The 25984-nt window shown below is 44.9% G+C and overlaps 2 protein-coding genes and 1 non-coding gene across 5 annotated transcripts in view; 1 reads left to right on the forward strand and 2 right to left on the reverse strand.

The window, feature by feature from the left end:
• Window positions 1-815: 815 nt before the first annotated feature.
• Window positions 816-13186, reverse strand: LOC129812950 (cilia- and flagella-associated protein 99-like). The gene is made up of 16 exons (XM_055864964.1): window positions 12912-13186; window positions 12573-12698; window positions 6979-7123; window positions 6685-6779; window positions 6034-6146; window positions 5710-5887; window positions 3486-3566; window positions 3328-3396; window positions 3120-3206; window positions 2931-3019; window positions 2531-2735; window positions 2236-2377; window positions 1893-2044; window positions 1564-1769; window positions 1281-1470; window positions 816-1161 (listed from the first exon to the last, which is right to left on the reverse strand). Exons 1-16 carry the CDS (start codon window positions 12912-12914, stop codon window positions 1039-1041), a joined length of 2004 nt encoding a protein of 667 aa, XP_055720939.1. The 5' UTR covers window positions 12915-13186; the 3' UTR covers window positions 816-1038.
• On the reverse strand, window positions 4081-4135 carry LOC129813466 (U7 small nuclear RNA). The gene has a single exon (XR_008753172.1). It is a non-coding gene; the product is annotated as a U7 small nuclear RNA (small nuclear RNA).
• An 828-nt stretch (window positions 13187-14014) lies between the features above and the next one.
• LOC129812955 (lateral signaling target protein 2 homolog) overlaps window positions 14015-25984 on the forward strand; it is an 81001-nt gene continuing 69031 nt past the window's right edge. For 2 of the 3 annotated variants that reach the window (XM_055864974.1, XM_055864976.1), the window contains exon 1: window positions 14016-14381. In XM_055864974.1, the coding sequence (XP_055720949.1) occupies window positions 14346-14381 (36 nt within the window). In that variant the 5' untranslated portion in view covers window positions 14016-14345. Of the gene's footprint in view, window positions 14382-25984 lie in introns of all 3 variants that reach the window. The other variant, XM_055864975.1, reaches the window with a different exon arrangement.

Consider the following 25984-nt stretch of genomic DNA (forward strand, 5'->3'; position numbering starts at 1 on the left):
TATACTTTGGTATCCCTCATTTACTCGGTGTTTCCATTATTTTGGCAGTTAACGTTACCTGTATCTTCCATCAACGTAGTTAGTAACAATTGATTAGTAAGTTAACTAGCAAGTTCGCTAGTTAACAATTGATTAGTAAGTTGTTACTTACTACCTTTTGCTAGGTAGCTAACGGACGTGTTTATATTTTTCCCTCGCTGGCCAAGTAAAAGAAAAACAGGCAAACCGTTAGCTAACGTTAATAAGGTAATTTGATTCGTTTAAAAAGCAGCCATGTATGAAATAGTATTTTAACATTCGTACATAAACAGAAAGATACCAAGCAAATGTATATGTTGTTTGGTTACCTTTCTGACAGATACTTTCAGGTTCAAACCTAATGAACTGCAGTAGTGTCGCTGCTGTGCATATGTGAGTAGCTCGCTGTCAGCAGTGACCTTTCATAGCATGTTAGGATAATTAACGTAACGTTATCAGGTTGAAATAATTAGAGTACACTAAAATGCAAAAATTCTCCCAAACGCGACTCGAATGGCTATGTAAATTTTGCGTCGACATTAGCGGGATCCCTAGACATGCCCGCGTTCAAGAGCATCAAAACCGGGAATGATGTATCATGGGTAATTTGTGACTGACTGACTGACTGATCTACAAACAACATTGAGAGTGATTTGTAGATCAGTCAGTCTCTCTCTACTCGCTGCTATTTCGAATGCGCCCATTTTCATCCATGCATGGGTATTCTTGAACATACAGGGCTGTCCTACATTCCAATGTAACAAAATTAAATCAAAGTAAGGAAATAAAACACATAGTTCAAAGATTTGGGTTCACTTTAAATTATACAGTGGCATAAGAGCACAACAAAATATTTTTTGTTTTCAACTTTACATGCTGACATCCTCTTGATAAGAGTAGCAGTAGTAGCCTTAACAAAAGTAAATACAAAATGCATGTTGTACTTGTTATATGAAATTAGGGCTTCTCAAAGACTTGGAACAAACATGCAATATGGTCCTTATGCTAGGAGAATGACATTCAGAGGTTGATGTCTAGGCCTTGAGTATTTTTCTTCTGGGAGAGAGTGTTAGGAGCTTCCTGCTGGACCTGACGCTCCAATCTTTGCTCCAAATCTGCCCAGTGTTGTTCCTCCAGTTTTTGCTGCTCACACACACACACACACACATGATTGGGATGAGAGCGTGATAAGCTGGTTATTGAACATCTTCTAGCAAATCCAAAACACAGCTTGGAATATTTCTATTTCTGTTTATGCTTACCTTCCTGTGATTCCAGCTATTGAGGGCATGAGTGGCAGATTGCTCACTAATCTTGGCTTTGGTTTTCTCGCGCTGCTTCAGCCTCTGGCGCTCCTGCTGCCTCTCCTCCAGCCTTCTCTGCAAAGCCACCACCCTCTCGTCCTCGGCTACTCTCTGCTGCAGCTCCCGCCTTGCTCTCTTCTCCTCCTGCCTGCCTCACACCATATGCACATTAGGATACTGTACATCTCAGACATGCCTTCTGTGTGCAAGCCAGGCATGCAAGTGTCTTAGTTGCTCTGACCTGCGTGCAGCAGCCTGTCCCAGGGCTGTCCTGTGGAGGGCGATGGTGTCCAGCTGCTCCAGCAAAAGCTGCTCCCTGCTCTTCTTGTCCTCCAGAATGTGCCCCCTCCTGTCCTGATGCTCTCTCTGCTCTGCATCCCTCAGCATGGCCAGACGCTCCCGCAGCTCAGCCAGGGACATCTCCCCAAGCAGGTCATGTCCCGCTGTCTTTGACAGGGAGAGGTCAGAATACAGTATATTGTTCATCATAAAAGTCAACCTTCTCCTGACAGAACCCAGCAAAATGCCTTTATACTCTATTATGTTGGCAAGATCCATTCCCCTGCTCACCTCTGTTTCATCCACAAACTTGTGCCTGATGAGGGGGACAGACTCAATGGCCCGGATCTGACAGATAATCTCAAACTTCCTGCTCAGCTCTGCCTGCGCTTCCTCCAGGGCCTGACGAAGGAGTTCCCCACTCTGCTCCGACACTTCCTTTACTGGAATGCAAACGTACACAAAAGCACACAGAAATGAGACCCCAATTTGCCAAGCACCGTCTGCTGCACCACAACACCAAAGCAGGTGTAATTGAGAAAGGGTACATTTCTCATCCCTAGTTAAATAAAGGTAAAATAAAATAAATAAAAATGTGGGAACAGGGGGTGATGTAATGCTATAGTTTAGTCACCTATTCGCTGTTTGAACTCCTGCAACTTCACTTTAGCTGCTTTAGAGTTTTTGTGTCCATCTGCCACCTGTTGCACCAGGTCTCTCATCTCTTTCTCCTCCTGCAACCGCTTGTTTGCGTATCTTTGCATCAGCTTGGCAGTCTGCAAACAATCATAAACAGGACAGGCTCCATCAAAGAGACTCACAAAGACAGGAACACTTAATATAGCCAATTACCCTTTCTCAACGATTCAATGATTCCAAAACTGAATAACACTATGAACACATTAATAATTAATTCTAATAACACACACCTCTTCCTTCTTTAGCAGTGCAGTCTTCTGGTTGCGCTCCATGATGCGAGTGCGGGGGAGAGCAGCCTCCTCGTAGCGGATACGACCCTCCAGACGGCGACGCTCCACCTGGGCCAGCTCTTCCTGGAGATCACACTCCCGCATCTCCTTCTGCCACTGCAGGAACGAGGAGGGCTCGCCCGCCCCCTCCACAAGTTGTTCCATCCTGTGTTACCGTAACACACCCAGCACACATTATTAAACCTCTCCACTCTAGCTGCCGTCATAAGTGTCACACTAGCGCAGCTAGTTTTCTATGTCAAATATGTCAACTATACAGTCGACATAGTGATTAATTCCTGAAGTATAGTGGCACAACTGATATAGGAGGCACAGATGCAGGGATTATATTGTGTCGTACCTGCGTAGTTCCTCCTCCACCTGACGGTTATACAGAGCCCCCTCCCGCAGGATGGCCGTGGTGTTGAGCCTGATGGGCAGGTTGTTAGGCTGGTGGAAATATAGAAATACACATGGGTATAGACACACGCACATAGACAAGTGTGTCTGTCAGTTACTGTATATGATTTCTGTATCATGTGAGAGCTACCCTATGGGTGGCTGGGGTTCCAGAGGTGTGGAGTGAATCAAACTTGAGTTGGGAGTCATGGCTTCGTACAATCTGGGACATGACACTCTGTAAATCAGACAGTACAGTATGATTCAGCTGGATGGAAACAGGATACCCATATAGAAGAAAAAAAACCTTGAAGCAAGAAAATGTATTTTAAAATCTCTTACGTGGAACATTCACCTACCTTGGTGCGCTCAGACTTTTGTGGGTTTGCACACTTGAACTGTTGAGTGTTGGCCTCATACAGAACTTTCTGTGGGTGGAAAAGAAAACCGGGGTTTATTGCATGTAGGAGTGCAGGAGAAAACTAGGTGTTAAAATAAGATACCAGACACAACATACCTCTGCCTTCTGACGGTTCCTCTGTTTGACCACCTCTATGACCTGCTTCTCTTTTGGAACTCTGTAGGTGCTGGTTGGTACCTATGAAACAATAAGCAGGGGTCACTATGAAGGTTATAAAAATAGAATAGCCTATCTACTATGATATTGTGTCAATAAGGTTCTGACTTTGGACCTGAGAGTTCAATGTTTCCAAATTAAAAAAAGCACTATTGTACAGTGGTAGCGCACATAAAAAAATACTGTAGTATACTATGGCATAAATACTATAGTATTCACTGTAGTGTTTTGCAGGCTTTACTGTAGTATTCACTGTAGTGTTTTTGTGGTAGAGTGAATACTGTAGTATTTACTGTAATATACTACAGTATTTACAGTTAACTATAGTATAAATACTGCAGTAAAAGAAAACTGTAGTATATACTATAGTAATTAATGTAGTCTTTTTGCAGATTGTAGTATACTGTAGTATTTACTGTAGCGTTTTTGCAGACTTTAATATACTGTAGTATTTACTGTAGTGTTTTTGCAGACATTACTGTAGTACTGTAGTATTTTAGGGGTTTTGTTTTATATTTATCTTTAATATAGAAGTGGGGGCTTTTACCTTGAGGAAACCTACTGGAGAAATACTAAAAGAGCAAATTTTCCAGAATCTGTAGGTAGGACTGGGATCTGAACAGATAGTTCAGCTCTTCTGGGGCGACAGGTAGCCTAGTGGTTGGGCGTTGGGCCAGTAACTGAAAGGTAGCTATGATCGAATCACCGAGCTGACATGTTAAAAATCTGTCGATCTACCCCTGAACAAGGCAGTTAACCCACTGTTCCTAGGCCACCATTGTAAATAAGAATTTGTTCTTAACTGACTTGCTTAGTTAAATAAATGTAAAATAAATTATATTTCCTGTATTGAACACATTATATATCGCCAGTATCACTACTTACACACCATCATCTGCTCATCATCATCTGCTCATCTATCACTCCAGTGTTAATCTGCTAAATTGTAATTACTTTGCTACTATGGCCTATTTATTGCCTTACCTCCTCATGCCATTTACACACACCGTATATAGACTTTCTTTTTTTCCTATTGTGTTATTGACTGTACGCTTGTTTATTCTATGTGTAACTGCTTTGCTTTATCTTGGCCAGGTCGCAGTTGTAAATGAGAACTTGTTCTCAACTAGCTTATCTGGTTAAATAAAGGTGAAATATTTTATTTTTTATTTTTTAAATACGGTCTATACTTGGCATGTAGGTTTCTCACTTATGGGTGGCACAAATTGGGATATGGGGGAAGGGAATGGGCAGGGTATATGCAAATTAAATACTGTATTTACTACAGTACACCTGTTCTGCCAGTCACATTCTGTTTAAGGTCCCCAAAGCACACACATCCCTGGGTTGCTCGACTTTTCAGTTCGCTGCAGCTAGCGACCGGAACGAGCTGCAACAAACACTCAAACTGGACAGTTTTATCTCAATCTCTTCATTCAAAGACTCAATCATGGACACTGTTACTGACAGTTGTGGCTGCTTTGCGTGATGTACTGTTGTCTCTACCTTCTTGACCTTTGTGCTGTTGACTGTGCCCAAAAAAATGTGTACCATGTTTTGTGCTGCTGCCATGTTGTGCTGCTGCCATGTTGTTGCTACTATGTTGTTGTCATGTTGTGTTGCTACCATGCTGTGTTGTCATGTGTTGCTGCCATGCTATGTTGTTATCTTAGGTCTCTCTTTATGTAGTGTTGTGTTGTCTCTCTTGTCGTGATGTGTGTTTTGTCCTATATTTTATTTTGAATGAATTTTTAATCCTAGCACCCGTCCCCGCAGGAGGCCTTTTGCCTTTTGGTAGGCCATCATTGTAAATAAGAATTTGTTCTAAACTGACATGCCTAGTTAAATAAAGGTTAAATGAAAATATAAATAAATAGTTTAATAAAGTGTAGTGCTTTTGCAGACTGCAGTGTTTTTGTGGACATTACTGTAGTATTTACTACAGTTTTCTTTCTCTGGATAATACTGTTCTATAGAATGCTGTAGTATATTGTAGTAAGTACTACACATGATCGAGGTATACTAGTGTGTAGTATAGTATTCTACGTTATACATACATTTATAGTAAATACTGTAGTATTCTATAGTAAACTGTAGTATTCTATCGTAAACTGTAGTATTTTTCATGTAGGAGCCTCTGGTAAAACTGAAACTTGAAACTGACCAGCTGGTGTTTCTCCTGCAGGGGGATGGGCTCAGGTGCAGGGAGAGGGCGAGCTTTGGATTTGGTAAGTGAAAATTCGTGGGGCTCAGTGTTTTTCTTGGTGGCTTTTTTAAACTGACTCCCTCTAGACATTCTGGATGCAAGCTGAGCCATCAGAATCTCAATCTCAGGGCGCCACCTAGTGGGTGAAAACCGTAGCGATTAGAAAAAGAGACGGCAAAGAGCAAGACAGCAACAACACATCATAAAGACAACAAAACAATATAGAATAAGTGGTGATTCAATGTATTTAGGTATAACATAAATGTCTTTACAGTGCTGCACCTTAGTAGCGGGGCAATCCAGTTCCTCTCCACATAGGCAGCATCATAGATCTGACTCCACTCCCCCTGGATCCAGGTACTGAGGTTTGTGATGTTGAAGAAGAAACTCAGGAACTGCCAAACCATAATTTATACTGTCATTCACAGTCCAAGTACGGTTTCATTACATTAAACGTCCAATGCAGCCGTTTTTATCTCAATATCAAATCATTTCTGGGTAACAATTAAGTACCTTACTGTTCTATTAGCTAATTTACTGCCTGGTGATGTCACCACGATGTCGCCACAACTTTATCCCACCAAAACAGACTGATATTTCTGGCGGTGTTTTCAAACAGCTCTTACACTAAAAGGTTATTATCATCATTTTCACAATATTATTCCAACTTTATAGTGTGGAAATATATACAAAAATCATGTTTTTGAATGCACTGGGCCTTTAATAGGCTAACATTTTTGACACTCAAACCTCATGACCCCAAAACTACCACACAGATAACCTCCTCTATATGAGGGTGAGTGACTGGATTGGCAGAGAAAGTTGATTTCTTTCATGAGCCATAACATTAACCCAAACTGTGAAAAAATTGCATTGTTGTTGCATCCTAACTTCCTAAGTGCCATTAGATCACAGAAAATGTACGTTTCTCACTTTGTGCATCTTTTTTATGTCCAAAGAGTTGACAACCTTGCTGAAGCACTCCAGTCCAAGGTCATCAATGAGGAACATGCTGAAGTAACATATTACTGTGGAACACAAATATAGCAAACATAGAAGAGACAAATGGCCAGATCATGCTTTTGAAAACAAAGCCCCCCGCCCACCCCTCCAGCATTACAATTGAATCACTATTCATTCATAAATTTAAAACAACACAATCAACATTATCTAGAATTCTGAAGTTATTCAAAATAATGTATGCTTGAAATGATGTGATGAACTTACTGGCTAACTGGTTACGATCAGCCTTCAGAAAGTATTTCCCACTCTGAGCATAAAAGACGTTGATGACAACATCCAATAACATTTTTTGCTCAATGCATCCAGAAATTATATCCAGTATAAACTTCTGATCCAAGGCATCCAGGTTCTGGTGGTAAGAAAGACAAACTGTTATCTGAAATGTTTGTAATACCGAAGCGGTAGTACGGTATGGATATACAGTATATGGCTCTGGTCTGACCATTAATTGGATCAATGATCTCCTTTCCCTATCTTTAAAATCATGCTTTTGTCACACCCTGATCTGTTTCACCTGTCTTTGTGATTGTCTCCACCCCCCTCCAGGTGTCGCCCATCTTCCCCATTATCCCCTGTGTATTTATACCTGTGTTCTCTGTTTGTCTGTTGCCAGTTTGTTTTGTTAAGTCAAGCCTACCAGTGGTTTTCCCTCTGTTCATGTCCTCTAGTTTTCCCGGTTTTACCTTTTCTGTCTGTCCTGAGCCTGCCTGCTGTCCGGTACCTTTGCCCCACCTATCTAGATTATTGACCCTTGCCTTTCCTTGACCTGTATTTTGCCTGCCCCTGTTGGATTATTAAACTGTTGTTAGTTTGACGTTGTCTGCATCTGGGTCTTACCTTGAAACGTGATAGTACGAACTGGCCATGACTGACCCAGCAGACCCGGGCCAGCTACGCAACACCATCTCCTCCCAAGGAGCCACTATCATTAGACACGAGGAATTACTTTGTGGCCTTATGGAGGGGTCCAAACGTTGGCTGAACGCCATGAGCGGGCGTTGGACATTTTTCTGGAGCAATTCCGTGGGTTGTCTGGGAGGCAGCCTACCACGGTGGTAATCACACAGCCCCTCAGTAAAACAGCTGCTAGCAGCGCCGTCACTCTGCCTTCTCGGGAGCCCCGCTTACCTCCCCTGGAACATTTCAATGGAGAGCCTGTCGGGCGTTTCTAGCTCAGTGTGCCCTCGTCTTCGAGCTTCAGCCCTCCTCCTTCCCCTCGGATCGCTCCAAGATAGCCTACCTCATCGCGCTGATGTCCGGGAGGGCTTTCACCTGGGCTACTGATGTATGGGAACAACAGCTGGCCGTATGTGTTAGTTTGAAGGGGTTCGTAGGAGAGGTGACAGTATTTGATGCCCTACTCTCTGGGAGAGAAGCTTACATTTACATTTACATTTAAGTCATTTAGCAGACGCTCTTATCCAGAGCGACTTACAAATTGGTGCATTCACCTTATGATATCCAGTGGAACAACCACTTTACAATAGTGCATCTAACTCTTTTAAGGGGGGGGGGGGGGGTTAGAAGGATTACTTTATCCTATCCTAGGTATTCCTTAAAGAGGTGGGGTTTCAGGTGTCTCCGGAAGGTGGTGATTGACTCCGCTGACCTGGCGTCGTGAGGGAGTTTGTTCCACCATTGGGGTGCCAGAGCAGCGAACAGTTTTGACTGGGCTGAGCGGGAACTGTACTGTACTGAGACCTGCTTGAGGAAGCTAATCCAGCTTCGGCAGAGCTCCCGCAGTGTGGCAGACTATGCAGTGGATTTCCGCACATTGGCAGCGGAGAGTGCTTGGAACCAGGAAGCGCTGTTCGATATGTTCCTGCACGGCATCTCAGAGGAGATCAAGGACGGGCTTGCTGCTCGGGAGTTACCTACGGATCTTGATTCCCTCATCGCATTGACCAGCCGCATTGATGAACAACGGAGGGAGAGGAAATTCGACTTCGCTCGCACATCCAGGGATTCCACCTGGCCTCCGCGTCAACCCAGGAAGTCTCCGACGGTCCCGTTGCCGAGAGAACCCGACGCTTCCTGACCTCCCCCGAGAGTTGCCGAAGATGGCCGAGTCAACTAGGCAGGGCTGGGCTGTCGCCAGCGGAACGGCAATACAGGATCAACACAAAGAGTTGTCTGTATTGCGGGACTCATTTGTGTCCTTTAAAAAGACCAGGCTCACCGGTAGGAGCGAGTACACTGGCGGGCCATATGGAGAACTTTTCTGCTTCCCTTGCTCGCACCCCTTTTCATGCCATTCTGCTGTGGGGAAACCAGTCTAAATCTCTCCGGGTCCTCAGCCCCTCTCCATTCCCATGGATGATAGAGCGCTAGATGGCCACTCTATAGGCCGGGTCACTCATACCACACCACTCACCTCAACCTACGGGTGTCAGGGAATCACAGCGAGACTATTCAATTTCTGCTCATCAAGTCTCCTCAGATTCCCGTGGTTTTGGGATGCTCCGGCCACACAATCCCCTCAACAACTTGCCTACGGGTGCCATCATGGGCTGAAGTCTGTTCTGCTACGCCCATTGTCTGAAGTCAGCGCAACCTGCCCCAGGACGTCTTCCTGGGGGCACGGAAGTTGCCCTGGACCTCTCCGCCATCCCCGCGGAGTACCTTGCTGAACAGGGAGGTGTTCAGCAAGGCCAGGGCCATTTCGCTTCAGCCGCACCGACCCTATGACTGTGGGATTGACCTTGTCCCAGGGGCACTGTGGGATTGACCTTGTCTGTCGGGACCGGAGACCAAGGCTATGGAGACCTACATTGGGGACTCCCTAGCTGCAGGATTTATCTGTCCCCCTCCCGGCAGCGCAGGGTTCTTCTTTGTGGAGAAAAAGAACAAGACCCTTTGCTTTGACTACCGGGGACTCAATGACATTATTGTGAAGAACCGTTACCCGTTACCACTAATTTCCTCAGCCTTCGAGCCGCTCCAGGGGGCCACTGTGTTTTCCAAGCTGGATCTATGGAACGCCTACCACCTGGTGCAGATACGAGAGTGAGACGAGTGGAAGACCGCCTTCAACACGGCCAGCTGCCACTACGAGTATCTGGTCATGTCTTTTGGCCTCACCAACGCCCCTGCTGTGTTCCAGGCTCTGGTAAATGATGTTCTCCGTGACATGTTGAACCGGTTCGTCTTCGTCGACATTGATGACCTCCTCGTCTTCTCCCGCTCCCCCCAAGAACACATGCTCCATGTCCGGCAGGTTCTTCAACGCCTTCTGGAGAATCAACTGTTTGTAAAGGCCGAGAATTGCGAGTTCCATCGCTCCACCATCCCCTTTCTGGGTTACATCATCTCTGCTGGGAGTGTCCAGATGGATACCGGTGAAGGTGAGAGCGTTGGTGGATTGGCCTCAGCCTACGTCTAGGGTGCAGCTGTAACGGTTCCTGGGGTTTGTCAACTTTTATCGCCGCTTTAGCCGGAGTTACAGCACCTTGGCTTCCCCCCCTGTCTGCACTCACCTCGACCAAGGTTCCGTTTACGTGGTCCTCTGCCGCTGAACGGGCTTTCCGGGACCTCAAAAACCACTTCACCAGTGCTCCTATCTTGGTTCATCCTGACCCTTCCCGACAGTTTGTGGTGGAGGCAAATGCTTCGGATGTTGGAGTGGGGGCTGTCCTGTCCCAACGTTCTGCAATGGACCTTAAGCTGCATCCCTGCGCCTTCTTCTCCCACTGCCTCAACGGCACGGAGAGGAACTACTATGTGGGGAATCGTGAGCTTCTCGCAGTGAAGATGGCGTTGGAGGAATGGAGGCACTGGCTGGAAGGGGCGGAACATCTGTCAATGTGTGGACCGGTCACAAAAACCTGGAGTATCTCCGCAATGCCAAGCACCTCAACTCCAGGCAAGCGAGATGGGCTGTTTACCCGGTTCAACTTTTCCCTCTATCGGCCGGGGTCCAAGAACGTCAAGCCGGATGCCCTGTCTCACCACTATAGCCCCACGGTAACCACCCCGGAGCCCGAGACCATCTTTCCCACCTCGTGCCTGGTGAAGGCACTCAGCTGGGGTATAGCGAAACAGGTCCGGGAGGCGCAGCGGTCCCAGTCAAACCCTGGGGGGGGCCAGATAACCAGATGTTTGTGCCTGACGATGTCCGCTCCGCGGTCCTGGAGTGGGCCCATTCCTCCAGGCTTGCCTGCCACCCCGGCTCCCGTCGGACGCTGGCCTTTGTGCAACAACGCTTTTGGTGGCCTACTATGGTTCCGGGTGTCGCCGCATTTGTCTCTGCCTGCACGGTCTGTGCTCAGAACAAGACTCCTCGGCAAGCTCCGGCTGGTCTTATGCAACCATTGCCTGTCCCTCACCGTTCCTGGTCCCACATATCCCTGAATTTCGTCACAGGTCTCCCCTGTCTGAGGGCAACACTGCCGTACTCACTGTGGTCGACCGCTTTTCCAAAGCCGCCCACTTCATTTCTCTCCCCAAACTACCCTCAGCCCAGGAGAGGGCCCAGCTCATGGTGCAGCACGTCTTCTGGATCAATGGACTGCCCGTGGACATGGTATCTGACTGGAGGCCTCAGTTCTCGTTCTGGAAGGCGTTCTGCACCCTCATTGGGTCATCGGCCAGCCTGTCCTCTGGGTTCCAGTCCAATGGCCAGTTGGAGCGAGCCAACCAGGACCGAAGAGACTACTCTGCGCTGCCTGGTCGCCACCCCACCACCTGGAGCCAGCAGCTTGTGTGGGTGGAATACGCCCGCAACACCCTTCCCTGCTCTTCCCCGAGCAGGAAGAAGAGATCGGCATACCTTCTGCCCAGATGTTTGTCCACTACTTTTGTCGTACCTGGAGGAGAGCCCGGTCGGCCCTCCTCAAGACCACCTCCAGGTATTGACGACAAGTGCATCGCCATCGGACCCCGGCTTCCCGGTATCGTCTCGGGCAGAAGGTATGGTTATCCACCCAGGATCATCCCCTCCGGGTGGAATCCCGCAACCCCCCCCTTGGTTTATCGGCCCATTTCCCATCTTTAAAATGATTAGCCCCTCTGCTGTTCGTCTTCTGTTGCCCCGTACCCTTCACATACACCCCACCTTTCATGTGTCCAGAGTTAAACCCATGTCTCACAGCCCTTTGTCTCCTGTTTCCAGGCCCACCCCTCTCCCCTGTCTCATCGACGGCCAACTGGCATACACAGTGAGGCGTCTCCAGAAGGTTTAACCTCAGGGCAGGGATTTCCAGTACCTGGTTGACTGGGAGAGTTATGGCCTGGAGGAAAGGTGCTGGGTCCCCACCAGGGACATCCTGGACCCAGGCCTCATCGCAGATTTCCAATGCCGACACCCCGGTCAACCAGGTATGCCCCCAGGTAGGAGAGGGGGGTTACTGTCACACCCTGATCTGTTTCACCTGTCTTTGGTATTGTCTCCACCCCCTCCAGGTGTCGCCCATCTTCCCCATTAATCCCTGTGTATTTATACCTGTGTTCTGTCTGTTGCCAGTTCGTTTTGTTTCGTCAAGCCTACCAGCGGATTTCCCTCTGTTCCTGTCTCATGATTGTTCCTGTTTGACCTTTTCTGCCTGCCGTCCTGTACCTTAGCCCCACGTATCTGGATTACTGACTCCTGCCTGCCGTCCAATACCTTTGCCCCACCTATCTGGATTATTGTCCTTGACCTGTCTTTTGCCTGTCCCTGTTGGCTTATTAAACTGTTAACTTGACGTTGTCTGCATCTGGGTCGTACCATAACGCGACAACTTTATGCCTTATAATAGGGCATGAAATTAATTAATCCATCACAACCATACATACACACTACTCCATTTAGGTACAGTTACCTCGATGGCCTTTGAAGCATCCTCTGTAAATCCCTCCACACACTGTTTGTCTGCATTGAACTTGTCCAGGAGCAGAGTGGCTTCCTTGATAAGTGTTGCATAGCCTTGTGCCATCTTCTGCTTCACCTGAGCATAAGCAAAGTAGGGACAGAATGGCATTGGGGAAATTAAAATCGTCTCAATGAATGAATGTGGTGGGTGGCTGGATTGAGGTAGCTACCTGACCACAATGACAGACGACAGACACACAGATGATAATCTACTGGTTATTAATAAACGTATCAGTGATGCTGGAGGCATTTTCTGACACGCAAAATGTGTCCATGCTTGGACCCTTACCATTGGTTGTCGAAAAGCTATATTGAAAGAACTCAACGCATTCCTTGCAGGACTAAAATGTTGGCGAATAGTTGCTTCATAAATCGAAGGTCTTTAGCAATGTGTTTTTGCAGCTTCAAAACAGTTCCGATGTTTGGTCGTTGCCAAGTAACACAAAACAGCGGTCAACAACATGATTATTTTCACATTGTGACAAACACCATTATGACATCAATTAAAGGTTCATTTTTGTGATGTGTTCCAACTACTTAATGAAAATAATGTACCAAGATTTTAGAAAAAATATCTATTTTCGCTTGACAGAATCAACAATGATTATGACGTACACCATAGTGACGTAGTGCAAGCCAAAATGCCGCGTTCAAGACATCAAGACAACTCGGAAAGTCGGCCCCTCCGAGTAAAAAGTTGCTATGTTTTTTATGTTAGGGATTCCTATTGGTTGATTCTGATGGCTTCCAAGTAACTAAGACATCTGTGGGCTTATCAGTGCCAGTTCGAAACTCCAATGCTTAAATAGGAATGTGAAAATAATAAATGCATTTATATTTTTATATCAGTGGCCATTATTCATGGCACAATAAAATTGCTATGTTAAAATGAATCGAACATGGCTAATTGGAAATGGAAATTCTAAATGAAAATGGTTAACAGAAAATGGCAATTACAATGTCAAGTCTAAAATCTATGTACAGAGAGCCCGACATGGCTAGGATGTACTACTACATGGGGGTGTGGCTTTACTCTCCTGTTTCACGCTTCCAAGAAGCAATTTACATACACTTTGAAAATGTAAATTGAAAATTAAAGAAAAAGCTTAATTACATTTACGATTTTCTGTTTACCATTTGTCTTTTTCTGTTTACCATTTTCAATGAACCATTTTCTAGTTTCATTTTAATTTAGCAATTTAATTGTGGCATTAATCATGCACAATGATATATAATAAAAACGCATTTATAATTTTTACAATCCTATTTATTATGTAACCATTGCATTTTCGAACAGGCAATGATCTCCCGCCATAGACATCTTTCTACAATGAGTTTCAGAGTCGGACATTTTTGAGTTCCCAGTTGTCTTGAACGCAGCATTTCCCTGGGAAGGTGGGTGGCGATGTTGTCAACGTGACTGTCATCAAGCAGAGGGAGAGAACAGCTATGGAAGCCATCCGTGGATGATTGCTTTATCCTGTTGGACTTGAAAAGTGGCAGTGAGGCACTAGCCAATCGTAGATTTTGTAGACATAGAAACGTAACGTAAATGTTCAGGAAATTAGTTGGACACTTGAACTCTTTAAATTACAATTTCGGATATCATATTGGATTCAACATTTCCCACGTAGCTAGCTTGCTAGTCTCAGTAGTCTGTCTCGCACAGGTAGAATAACGTTAACGGTCGGTGACAAAGGAGGGGTAAGGTGGCGAGGTAACGATGAATCGGTTTCGAAAGTGGCTCTACAAGCCTAAGGTAAGTTAGTGATTTTATTATCCTGCTACTGCCAGTAATCGATGTTATTAGCATATATATTGTAGAAAATAGCTTGCTATTTTCCCACAGTACAATAATGATGTTGATGCAATGCATGCATGTATCTTGTCTTTGGCTAGCTGTATGTAGCTAGCTAGCCTACATGCTAGTGCTGTCTCTGCTAGTGTTATCTTGTCGTCTATAAAGTTCTTTCTTTCAGTCTGGCATTTAGATAACTGAAGCTGTGCATTACGAAAGGCTGCTTCTCGAAGCAAATTGTCATCAACTGCATTGCCGAGATTGCTCAATACAGAAATAAATAACTTTCATTGCAATCTCGAACTGTACCCTACAGCTTTTGTTAACTAACTAGTTATAACAAACGGTCATATGACTCGGACTCAGAATGAATTTTGTTGTTGTAGTTAAAAATATATATATCTGATACAGTAGCATTTCAGCCCACTGAGAGAATGCATCTGACAAAATAAATAAATCAGGCTAGATACCAATTCTTGGTATAGGGTAAATCTATTTGCATTCAATCACTTTTTGACAGCACCCCCTTTGAGTTAAACGAAACATTACATACACATTTGCTTAGAAAGAGACATTTTGGACCTGAATGCCAAAACAATCAAGAGATAAAGATGTTCAAAGTTGTCCTATTTTGCATACCCCACCATACCTAGTCTGATTAATTAGGCTGTAATGCACAATTTTGAAACAAAACACTGCAAAAACTTGGAAAGTTTCCTCACAAGCCATAATGTTGAAAAAAGTGACATAGAGTAAGTTTATATCGGTTGTCTGTGTGGTTGGTCCTTCAGTGGGTCGACATTTGAGACAGAATATCCACAGGAAAGTATTGTTTACCTGACTTTTTAGAGAGCCTGTAAGTATAAGGTTTGGCTTGCCACCTAGGTAAATGTAGTTTTATATGGGGTATTCAGTTCTTTCATCAATAGCTATTGAACTAAGCATGCCATGCCAGTGGAAATTGTATAATCTGAATCAGCGGAGGATGGAGAACAATCCACACATTTCTTTATTTTATTGTAATTTGCTAAATATTTAAGTTGAATAAAAAGTAATTATTCAATTCACACAATAAAGGTGCCGGTTATACTCCATCCTCTGATTCAGAATATACTATGTTCATTATCATGGCATGATTGGTTCAATAGTTATTGACGAGAGCACTAACTTTACTTTGGTGCCAAACCTACCAGCTCTCTAAAAAGGCTGGTAAACAATACTTTCCTGTGGCTATTTTGGCTCAAAAGGACAAACACTACAGGTAGAGTAAGTTTAAATGTAATTTTATTCAACATTCTGGACTGTAAAGGAACATTAAAAAAAATAGGCTTTAGTTTCAGGCTGTATATAGCAATTACTTGTGTATTACAGCCTGATTAATCAGACTACACCATACCATGAGACATCCATGTCTTCATCACTGGAAAAGATAAATGGTTGAGAATGATTTTTATTAAAAATATAATTTTACCTTAAACGTCAATTCTAAAAGCGTGTAAATTCTCATATGTTGTAGCTCAGACCTTATTTTAGATCTTAGGTTTTTGTGTTGTGCCCGCCATCAGTTGAGACACAACATGCTCTTGAATACAGGGTGGGTGCCATGTTATGGCTAATAAATGTAATAAAAGGGGAATACAATTGACATTTCAACTTTCAAAGGGTACCACAAAGATGGTTGGAGGTCCACACATCAGAGAATGTTAACTTGAATGGGAATATCGGTTGTTTTTAAATTGTATTGTCAATCTTCCATAGGAAACCTATTGAAATCATAGAAATATAGATAATAGAATAGACATGAACATTTAAGTTGACATTCGACAGTGGGTAGTACCGGCAGCCATCTTTGTGGTAATAATTAGAAGTTAAAATTTCAATTACATTTAAATGTCAATGGTGTACCAACTATGGTGTACTGGGGTGGCAGGTAGCCTAGTGGTTCGAGTGTTGGACTAGTAACCGGAAGGTTGCAAGATTGAATCCCGGAGCTGACAAGGTAAAAATCTGTCGTTTTGCCCCTGAACAAGGCAGTTAACTCACTGTTCCTCGGTAGGCTCTTATTGTAAATAAGAATTTTTTATTAACTGACTTGCCTAGTTAAATAAAGGTTCAATATATATATATATTTTAAAGAATTATAAGAACTACCTCTTACACGCAAGAGGGGCAATCTGGTGAGATGTCTCAGAGAACCAGGGTTACATATTATAACCCAAAGTTATCTTTCAGTCGACTCGGTTCGACATCTCACTATGGGACACTTGCAAAACGCCCCGATTTTCCAATCTGTTGTTGTACACGGTAATGTACCTGATCAATCATACTCAAGCCCCGACAACTGTACGCCTTGGCGATAGCCTCCACTACCCAATGGAAGAGGCGTTGTTTGGACAAAGCCCTACCCCGAGCAAGGTTGGTAAAGCAAGCAAACAAACAGTTGGTCACAACTCTGGAATGGCCTGGTCCTGTCCATGTAAACTCAGCAAAAAAAGAAACGCCCCTTTTTCAGGACCCTGTCATTCAAAGACAATTCATAAAAATCCTAATAACTTCACAGATCTTCATTGTAAAGGGTTTTAGCACTGTTTCCCATGCTTGTTCAATGAACCATGAACAATTGATGAACATGCACCAGTGGAACAGTTGTTAAGACACTAACAGCTTACAGACGGTAGGCAATTAAGGTAATACTTATGAAAACTTAGGACACTAAAGAGACCTTTCTACTGACTCTCAAAAACACCAAAAGAAAGATGCCCAGGGTTCCTGCTCATCTGCATGAACGTGCCTTAGGCATGCTGCAAGGAGGCATGAGTACTGCAGATGTGGCCAGGGCAATAAATTGCAATGTCTGTACTGTGAGACGCCTAAGACAGCGCTACACGGACACAGGACGGGCAGCTGATCGTCCTCGCATTGGCAGACACACTTGTAACAACACCTGCACAGGATCAGTATATCCGAACATCACAACTGCGGGACAGGTACAGGATGGCAACAGCAACTGCCCAAGTTACACCAGGAACGCACAATCCCTCCATCAGTGCTCAGACTGTCCGCAATAGGCTGAGAGAGACTGGACTGAGGGCTTGTAGGCCTGTTGTAAGGCAGGTCCTCACCAGACATCACCGGCAACAATGTCGCCTATGGGCACAAACCCACCGTCGCTGAACCAGACAGGACTGGCAAAAAGTGCTCTTCACTCACGAGTCGCGGTTTTGTCTCACCAGAGGTGATGGTCGGATTCTCGTTTATCGTCGAAGGAATGAGCGTTACACCAAGGCCTGTACTCTGGAGCGGGATCGATTTGGAGGTGGAGGGTCAGTCATGGTCTGGGGCGGTGTGTCACAGCATCATCGGACTGAGCTTATTGTCATTGCAGGCAATCTCAACGCTGCGTTACAGAGAGGACATCCTCCTCCCTCATGTGGTACCCTTCCTGCAGGCTCATCCTGACATGACCCTTCAGCATGACAATGCCACCAGCTATACTGCTCGTTCTGTGCGTGATTTCCTGCAAGACAGGAATGTCAGTGTTCTGCCATGGCCAGCGAAGAGCCCGGATCTCAATCCCATTGAGCACATCTGGGACCTGTTGGATCGGAGGGTGAGTTCTAGGGCCATTCCCCCCAGGAATGTCCGGGAACTTGCAGGTGCCTTGGTGGAAGAGTGGGGTAACATCTCACAGCAAGAACTGGCAAATCTGGTGCAGTCCATGAGGAGGAGATGCACTGCAGTACTTAATGCAGCTGGTGGCCACACCAGATACTGACTGTTACTTTTGATTTTGACCCCCCCATTTATTCAGGGACACATTATTCAAATTCTGTTAGTCACATGTCTGTGGAACTTGTTCAGTTTATGTCTCAGTTGTTGAATCTTGTTATGTTCATACAAATATTTTCACATGTTAAGTTTGCTGAAAATAAACGCAGTTGACAGTGAGAGGACATGGGAATGATCTTATCAATGAACGTGGCTTTAGGGCGTATCATAACCTTGGAGTAGTCAGGGGCAAACTGATTGCATGAAGGATGAACCGAGAGCGCATGAAGGACACTAACGAGCTTGGCTGTAGCCAAGGTGAGCAATGGGGCCGCCTTATAAGACAGTCTTAAGATCCACTGTCTCTCGGGGTTCAAAGTGATCGCCTGTAAGTGCATCCAGAACCAGTCCCAAGTCCCATGATGGGGCAAGTGGCTTGGAGATGGCGCACTCCCTTCATAAAATGACAAACCAGGGGGTGAGCCTCGATTGTCGTCTCACCTAGTAGGAAATGGCAGGCTGAGATCGCCGCCAAGTAGATCTTAACGGTGGAAAAGGCCTTGCCCTGTCGAGAAATTCCCGTAGGAAGGCGAGAACGGCAGGGATGGAACCCTGAAAAGAGACCAACTCGCGTCTCTCAAACCACCTCTCGAATGCCCACTACTTCAGGTCGTAAAGACCTCTTGTAGAAGGGGCTCTGGCACTCTAAATTGTGGCAACCACGTTCGAAGGCAAGCCCACCGAGTCCAAGTTGGATCTCTCACAGAGATCCATCAGTTCGGGATGAGGGGGGAATATTTCGCCCTGTGCTTGGGATAGCAGATCTCTGCACTGTGGCAGGCGCCATGGTTGCGCGCACAGGAGAGGTACAATCGCCGCCAGCCATGGCTTCCCAGGCCAATACAGGGCTATCAGGATGAGGGATAGACCATTCGTTCTAATTCTGTCCAGAGTAGGGGAGATCTGGCCCACCTGGAGGGAAGGCATACAGAAGCATGTCTGGCCACTTGTAGGCCAGCGCGTCTACTCCTAGAGGAGCATTGTGATCTTTCATCGCAAAGAACAAGCGACAGTGCTCGTTGTCCAGCGATGCATACAAATCGACGGCAGCCCTGCAGTAATGCCCCCACACCTCCTCGGCGACTCGGGATAAAGTCGCCACTCCCCTGGTAGGTGGTTCCCTCGCGACAGTAAATCCACACCTGAGTTTAGTCTGCCTGGCACATGGTTTGTTGTGAGAGATAACAGATGTTCCCTGCTCCATAGCAAGATCTCTCTCGCCAGAGAGTGACATTGACGGGATTGTGTTCCTCCTTGGCGGTTGATATATGCCACCGTAGACGTATTGTCCAACCTGACCAGGACATGTTGGCCCTGTAGGAATGGACGGAAGTGCCTGAGGGCTAGTAACACAGTGTGGACCTCAAGAACGTTGATATGGGCTGTATTCATAGTCTGACCATACGCAGTTCACCGTATGCCCTTCGTGGACTGCCCTCCATCCCTGTAGTGATGCATCCGTTGTCACTACTTTGCGCGTGAAGACTCCCAGTAGGGCAACCCCGCATCAAAGTGTCTATCGGTTTTGAAGTGCTGATAGACACTTTGCAGAGAGAAGCGCGCGCCTGTGCCGGTGGCAGGACGGGTCCAAGCGGAAGTCTCTCATGAGGAGGAGACCAAGCGGAACTCGAATCAAATCAAACTTTATCACACGCGCTAAATACAACATGTGTAGACCTTACCGTGAAGTGGTTACTTACAAGCCCTTAACCAACAATGCAGTTCATGAAAGAGATAACCTCTCTAGGGAATATGGGACGGTAGCGTCTCACCAGTTTGCCTGCCATATGAGTTCTGTTATACTCACAGACATCATTCAAACAGTTTTAGAAACATCAGAGTATTTTCTATCCAAATATACTAATAATATGCCTATCCTAGAATCTGGGCCTGAGTAGCAGGCAGTTTACTCTGGGCACGCTTTTCATCCGGACGTGAAAATACTGCCCCCCACCCCAAAGAAGTTAAGAAAATATTTACCAAATAAACTAAAGTCAAAAATAATAAAAAGTAACATAATCAAATAACAATAATGAGGCTATATACAGGGGGTACCAATACCGAGTCAATGTGCTGGGGTACAGGTTAGTCGAGGTCATTTGTACATGTAGGTAGGGGTGAAGTGACGATGCATAGATAATAAACAGCGAGTAACAGCAGTGTAAAAAACAAATGGGGGAGGGGACAATGTAAATAATCCGGTGGCCATTTTGTTAATTATTCAGCAGTCGTATGGCTTGGTGGTAGAAGCTGTTAAAACCTTTTGTCAATAGGGGGGTGCTATTTTCACTTTGTAAAAAATCGTTCCCAAATTAAACTGCCTCGTACTCAATTCTTGCTCGTACAATATGCATATTATTATTACTATTGGATAGAAAACACTCTCTAGTTTCTAAAACCGTTTGAATTATATCTGTGAGTATAACAGAACTAATTTTGCAGCAAACTTCCTGTTAGGAAGTGAAAAATCTGAAATCGAGGCTCTGTTCCAGGGCCATCCTATTAATTTGCCTGAAATCTATGGATCTACATGCACTGCATACGCCTTCCACTAGATGTCACGAGGCAGTGAGAAGTGGAATGGGGTGTCTAGCTTGATCTGAGGCCGAACAAGAGCTTTTGGAATGACGTGACCAGATTTTTCATTGTCTTGGAAGGCGCGAGAAGGGACCCCCAGATTGCGTTCTGAAAAGCTTTCGGTATAGACGATAGATCTCGATCTCCGGCTCTGATTTTATTTGATATATGTGTTAAAAACATCATAAAGTAGTTATTTTAAACCGAGTTATATCAGTTTATTGCTTTTTTTGGCATTTTCTTTGCGTTATGTGAAGTTGGGCACGTTTGTGCCACATGGCTAGCTTTGGTTGCTAATTTGACAGGAGAAGACGACATTCTACAACCAAACAACGATTATTCTGGACAAAGGACAACTTGTACAACATTCTGATGGAAGCTCATCAAAAGTAGGAACCATTTATGATGTTATTTCGTATTTCTGTTGAAAATGTTTAGTAATATTTTCCGCCCTGATTTTGGCGCTGTCTCGCTATAACGTAAGCTGTATGTCGTACTAAAGTTATTTTTACAAATCTAACACAGCGGTTGCATTAAGAACTAGTGTATCTTTCATTTGCTGTCCAACATGTATTTTTTAGTAAAGTTTATGATAAGTTATTTGGTCAGATTAGGTGAGTGTCAGAAATATATCCGGACATTCTGGGAAAAAGTTGCTACGTTTTCACAATGTATAACCACGTATTTCAGCTCTAAATATGCACATTTTCGAACAAACCATATATGTATTGTGTAATATGATGTTATAGGACTGTCATCTGATGAAGTTTGTGAAGGTTAGTGAGTAAATGTATATATTTTGCTGTTTTTTTCGCTATCGCTACCTTTGCGTTGAATGAATGCGGTTGTGTGGTTGGCTATTGTAGTAAGCTAATATAATGCTATATTGTGTTTTCGCTGTAAAACACTTAAAAAATCTGAAATATTGGCTGGATTCACAAGATGTTTGTCTTTCATTTGCTGTACACCATGTATTTTTCATAAATGTTTTATGATGAGTATTTAGGTATTTCACGTTGGTCTCTGTAGTTATTCTAGCTGCTTTGGTGAGATTTGTGATGGTGGCTGCAATGTAAAACTATGATTTATACCTGAAATATGCACATTTTTCGAACAAAACATATGCTGTACAATAAATCTGTTATAAGACTGTCATCTGATGAAGTTGTTTCTTGGTTAGTGACTAATTATATCTTTATTTGGTCGAATTTGTGATAGCTACCTATGCGGTAAAAAAATGGTGAAAATATGTGGTTGAGTCTTTTGCTATCGTGGTTAGCTAATAGAAATACATAGTGTTTTCGCTGTAAAACATTTTAAAAATCGGAAATGATGGCTGGATTCACAAGATGTTTATCTTTTATTTGGTGTCTTGGACTTGTGATTTCATGAAAATTATATTATATGATATCCCTGTCGCGTTAGACTAGGCTATGCTAGTCAGCTTTTTTGATGGGGGGATCCCGGATCCGGGTTTGTGACTCGTGAGAAGTTTTAAGGAGCCTTTAGTCTTAGACTTGGTGTGCCGGTACCGCTTGTCGTGCGGTAGCGGAGAAAACAGTCTATGACTTGGGTGAGTGGAGTCTTTGACAATTTTTTGGGCTTTCCTCTGACACGGCCTAGAATATAGGTCCTGGATTGCAGGAAGCTTGGCTCCAGTGATGTACTAGGCCGTACGCACAACCCTCTGTAGCGCCTTACGGTCAGATGCCGAGCAGTTACCATACCAGGCCGGTCAGGATGCTCTCGATGGTGCAGCTGTAGAACTTTTTGAGGATCTGGGGACCCATGCCAAATCTTTTCAGTCTCTTGAGGGAAAGGTGTTGTCGTGCCCTCCTCATGACTGTCTTGGTGTGTTTGGACCATAATAGTTTTTTGGTGATGTGGACACCAAGGAACTTAACTCTCAACCCGCTCCACTACAACCCTGTCGATGTTAATGGGGGCCTGTTCGGCACGCATTTTCCTGTAGTCCACGATCAGCTCCTTTGTCTTGCTCACATTGAGGGAGAGGTTGTTGTCCTGGCACCACACTGCCAGGTCTCACAATCATGGAGGCCATGAGCCCAAGAAGCCTCAGACACATCCAGTACGTGACTGATGTTGCCGGGTAAAACACTTGAGAGGCAGTGACGAAAAGCCGTCGCTCTCTCCATGATGAGGGCTGCTCGACAGGCTACAGTCCAGAGACAATTCCAACAATATTTTCTGCTGTGTCGGTATGAGCAAGCGGGACAAGGACGCTCTCGAAGGGTTGATTGTTTTGCACGTGAACATTTTGCACCATGAGCCTCGGCCCTTGGGCCTGGATGTGAATGGAACTCTTTATTTGAGAACTGATCTTGGGGAACAGTGGTGTTGACCCGCCCCAACGAGGGCTTATGGTTCTTGAGGAGGGGGGCTCCTGTGCTACACCTCTGCTGTGTGTAAACAAGCTTGTGTGACCTGACGCAGGACTCCCGAGGAGACTCTGGTCGTCGAGGCCAGAGGAGCTCTACCGGCTCCTTGAAGCCCCGTGCTTTGTGCTAGGTGTGCCGCTTCTTCCCCTTCCCTCCAGATGGAGCTGAGAGAGTCTCCTCTGCTCATTACTTGGAGTGATGCCTCTGCCCTGAGACACTGCATTGCTGGTGAGTGGACTCTCTGTCCCTGGGTCTGAGCTACCGGAGAAGGCTGCTAAGTCTTCTTAGGGATCCTCCAGTTCTGGGAGGAAGGCCTCATGGGAACGTCCTGGGCGAACATGTTCTTCTGGGGCTTGTTTCCGTGGTAACAGGGAGCCCAGCGCCTCAGTCTCCTTTTTCTGAGTCTCAAACCTGGCCTGTATCTTCAATATGGCTGGACCAAACAGTCTGGTGGGACCGATCTGTCCATTCATGATCTTTCCCATCTCCCTCTGACACCCTTGCGTTGTTCAGCCAGAGGGTTCGAGTCGTATGGTTGGCAAGGCGTCTTAGCACCACCATCCTTAGCACCATCCTGGTCGATGGTGCCACCGTTCGCCAGGGAGTCGCTCAGGTCCTTAGTCTGCACCACCATGTAGACGGAGAGGATGGCAGCTGTATTCACAGAGCACTCCACCTGAGATGCAAATCGGTAGATCCTCTCCTACACGGACACGGTGAAGCGTTTCATTATGTTGAGCGAGCTTGGGGGTAGAGGAAGAGGAGCTCAAAGCCTTCGGGTGGCGGTGCTCAGACAGGCTGAGCCAATCCCGACGACTCCATGCTGTGCATATCCAAGTGGGGGTAGCGAGTCACAGGAGAAGGTGACTTGAGTGGCTCTGCCCAGGAAGACTCCAACAATGCCAGACAGTCTGGGGAGGCTGCTACACTCTGTCGGACAGATGTAGAATTACTCTGAAATTCCATCCATCCTAATCTTTTTGGAAGGTGGGGAACTTCAGGGGCATAATCCATTTCCTTATCAGAGAGAGCGCTGCCTGATACGACGAGAGACATGCCATTGTCCTCACTAGGGCTGTTGCGGTGACCGTATTACCGCCACACCAGCGGTCACGAGTCATGAAGGCAGTCAAATTCCCCATGACCGTTTAGTCGCGGTAATTAGGCTTCTCCAAGCTCTAATACTGCTGCTGGTTATTAGTAGCCTACCAAACTTGCTTAACTGCCTGGTACTCAGCACTCTATTGTCCCTCTATTCACTCTGATGCAAATGTATTCAATGCAAATGTATTAGAAAATCTAATCAAACACTTCATGAGCTCATGTTGCACAACATTGCTATAGGCTATGCAGTTGCGGGAGAAATTGCATACTAATGGTCGCTATAAAAAGAGGAGGATCCCATGAACTTTCTATAGGCTAGGCCTACTATATTTATTTATCTGCTTTCCTAATATTAAGGACATTGCTTATATTTACAACCGAAGTATAGCCTACCTGGCTGGCATGAAAATAAACCATTGTCCTCCATTTGCTATTTAAGTTCAAAGATGACATGCATTTTTTCCCCGCTGCCCCTGTTTAGATATAGATGCATGATAATGGTCCATTTCTAAATCACAACAAATGTCACATATATTATTTAGTATATGTAAAGACAAGATTAAATCAGGAATAGGCTAATCTTGTGACCCATCAGACTATCACTTGTGAATGATGCCCAGCATAAGAAACAATGCCTTTTTTTGCAACTTGTTCGAATCACCTCATGTAGCCTAGCCCATAGGCCTGTATGTTTTAATAAGGTTTGTATCACAACTAAAGTGGCCAAATAACTTCTTAAAATTAAGCACATTTATCCGCTTTACAAGGGGTGTGGAGTAGAGGTCGACCGATTAATCGGAATGGCCGATTAATTAGGGCCGATTTCAAGTTTTCATAACAATCGGAAATCTGTATTTTTATTTTATTTATTTTTTACACCTTTATTTAAAATTTATTTAACTAGGCAAGTCAGTTAAGAACACATTCTTATTTTCAATGACGGCCTAGGAACGGTGGACCTCACAGTTAACTAGTCCAACGCAATAACGACCTGCCTCTCTCTCGTTGCACTCCACAAGGAGACTGCCTGTTACGCGAATGCAGTAAGCCAAGGTAAGTTGCTAGCTAGCATTAAACTTATCTTATAAAAACAATCAATCAATCATAATCACTAGTTAACTACACATGGTTGATGATATTACTAGATATTATCTAGCGTGTCCTGCGTTGCATATAATCTGACTGAGCATACAAGCATACAAGTATCTAAGTATCTAACTGAGCGGTGGTAGGCAGAAGCAGGCGCGTAAACATTCATTCAAACAGCACTTTCATGCGTTTTGCCAGCAGCTCTTCGTTGTGCGTCAAGCAATGCGCTGTTTATGACTTAAAGCCTATCAACTCCCGAAATGAGGCTGGTGTAACCGAATTGAAATGGCTGGCTAGTTAGCGCACGCTAATAGCGTTTCAAACGTCGCTCGCTCTGAGCCTGTGGTTGTTTCCCTTGCTCTGCATTGGTAACGCTGTTTCGAGGGTGGCTGTTGTCGTTGTGTTCCTGGTTCGAGCCCAGGGAGGAGCGAGGAGAGGGACGGAAGCTATACTGTTACACTGGCAATACTAAAGTGCCTATAAGAACATCCAATAGTCAAAGGTTAATGAAATACAAATTGTCTAGAGGGAAATAGTCCTGTAATTCCTATAATAACTACCGTAATT

This window comes from Salvelinus fontinalis, chromosome 16 (genome assembly GCF_029448725.1).
Source record: "Salvelinus fontinalis isolate EN_2023a chromosome 16, ASM2944872v1, whole genome shotgun sequence".
Lineage (NCBI taxonomy): Eukaryota > Metazoa > Chordata > Actinopteri > Salmoniformes > Salmonidae > Salvelinus > Salvelinus fontinalis.

What these genes read in the sequence shown, in the direction of transcription:
- LOC129812950 (XM_055864964.1), bottom strand. An exon ending in ATGCTTCAAAGGCCATCGAG is followed by an intron (nt 7,124 to 12,572) that starts GTAACTGTACCT and finishes TCTTACCACCAG; the next exon opens with AACCTGGATGCCTTGGATCA. An exon ending in AAAAGTCTGAGCGCACCAAG is followed by an intron (nt 3,207 to 3,327) that starts GTAGGTGAATGT and finishes TCTGATTTACAG; the next exon opens with AGTGTCATGTCCCAGATTGT.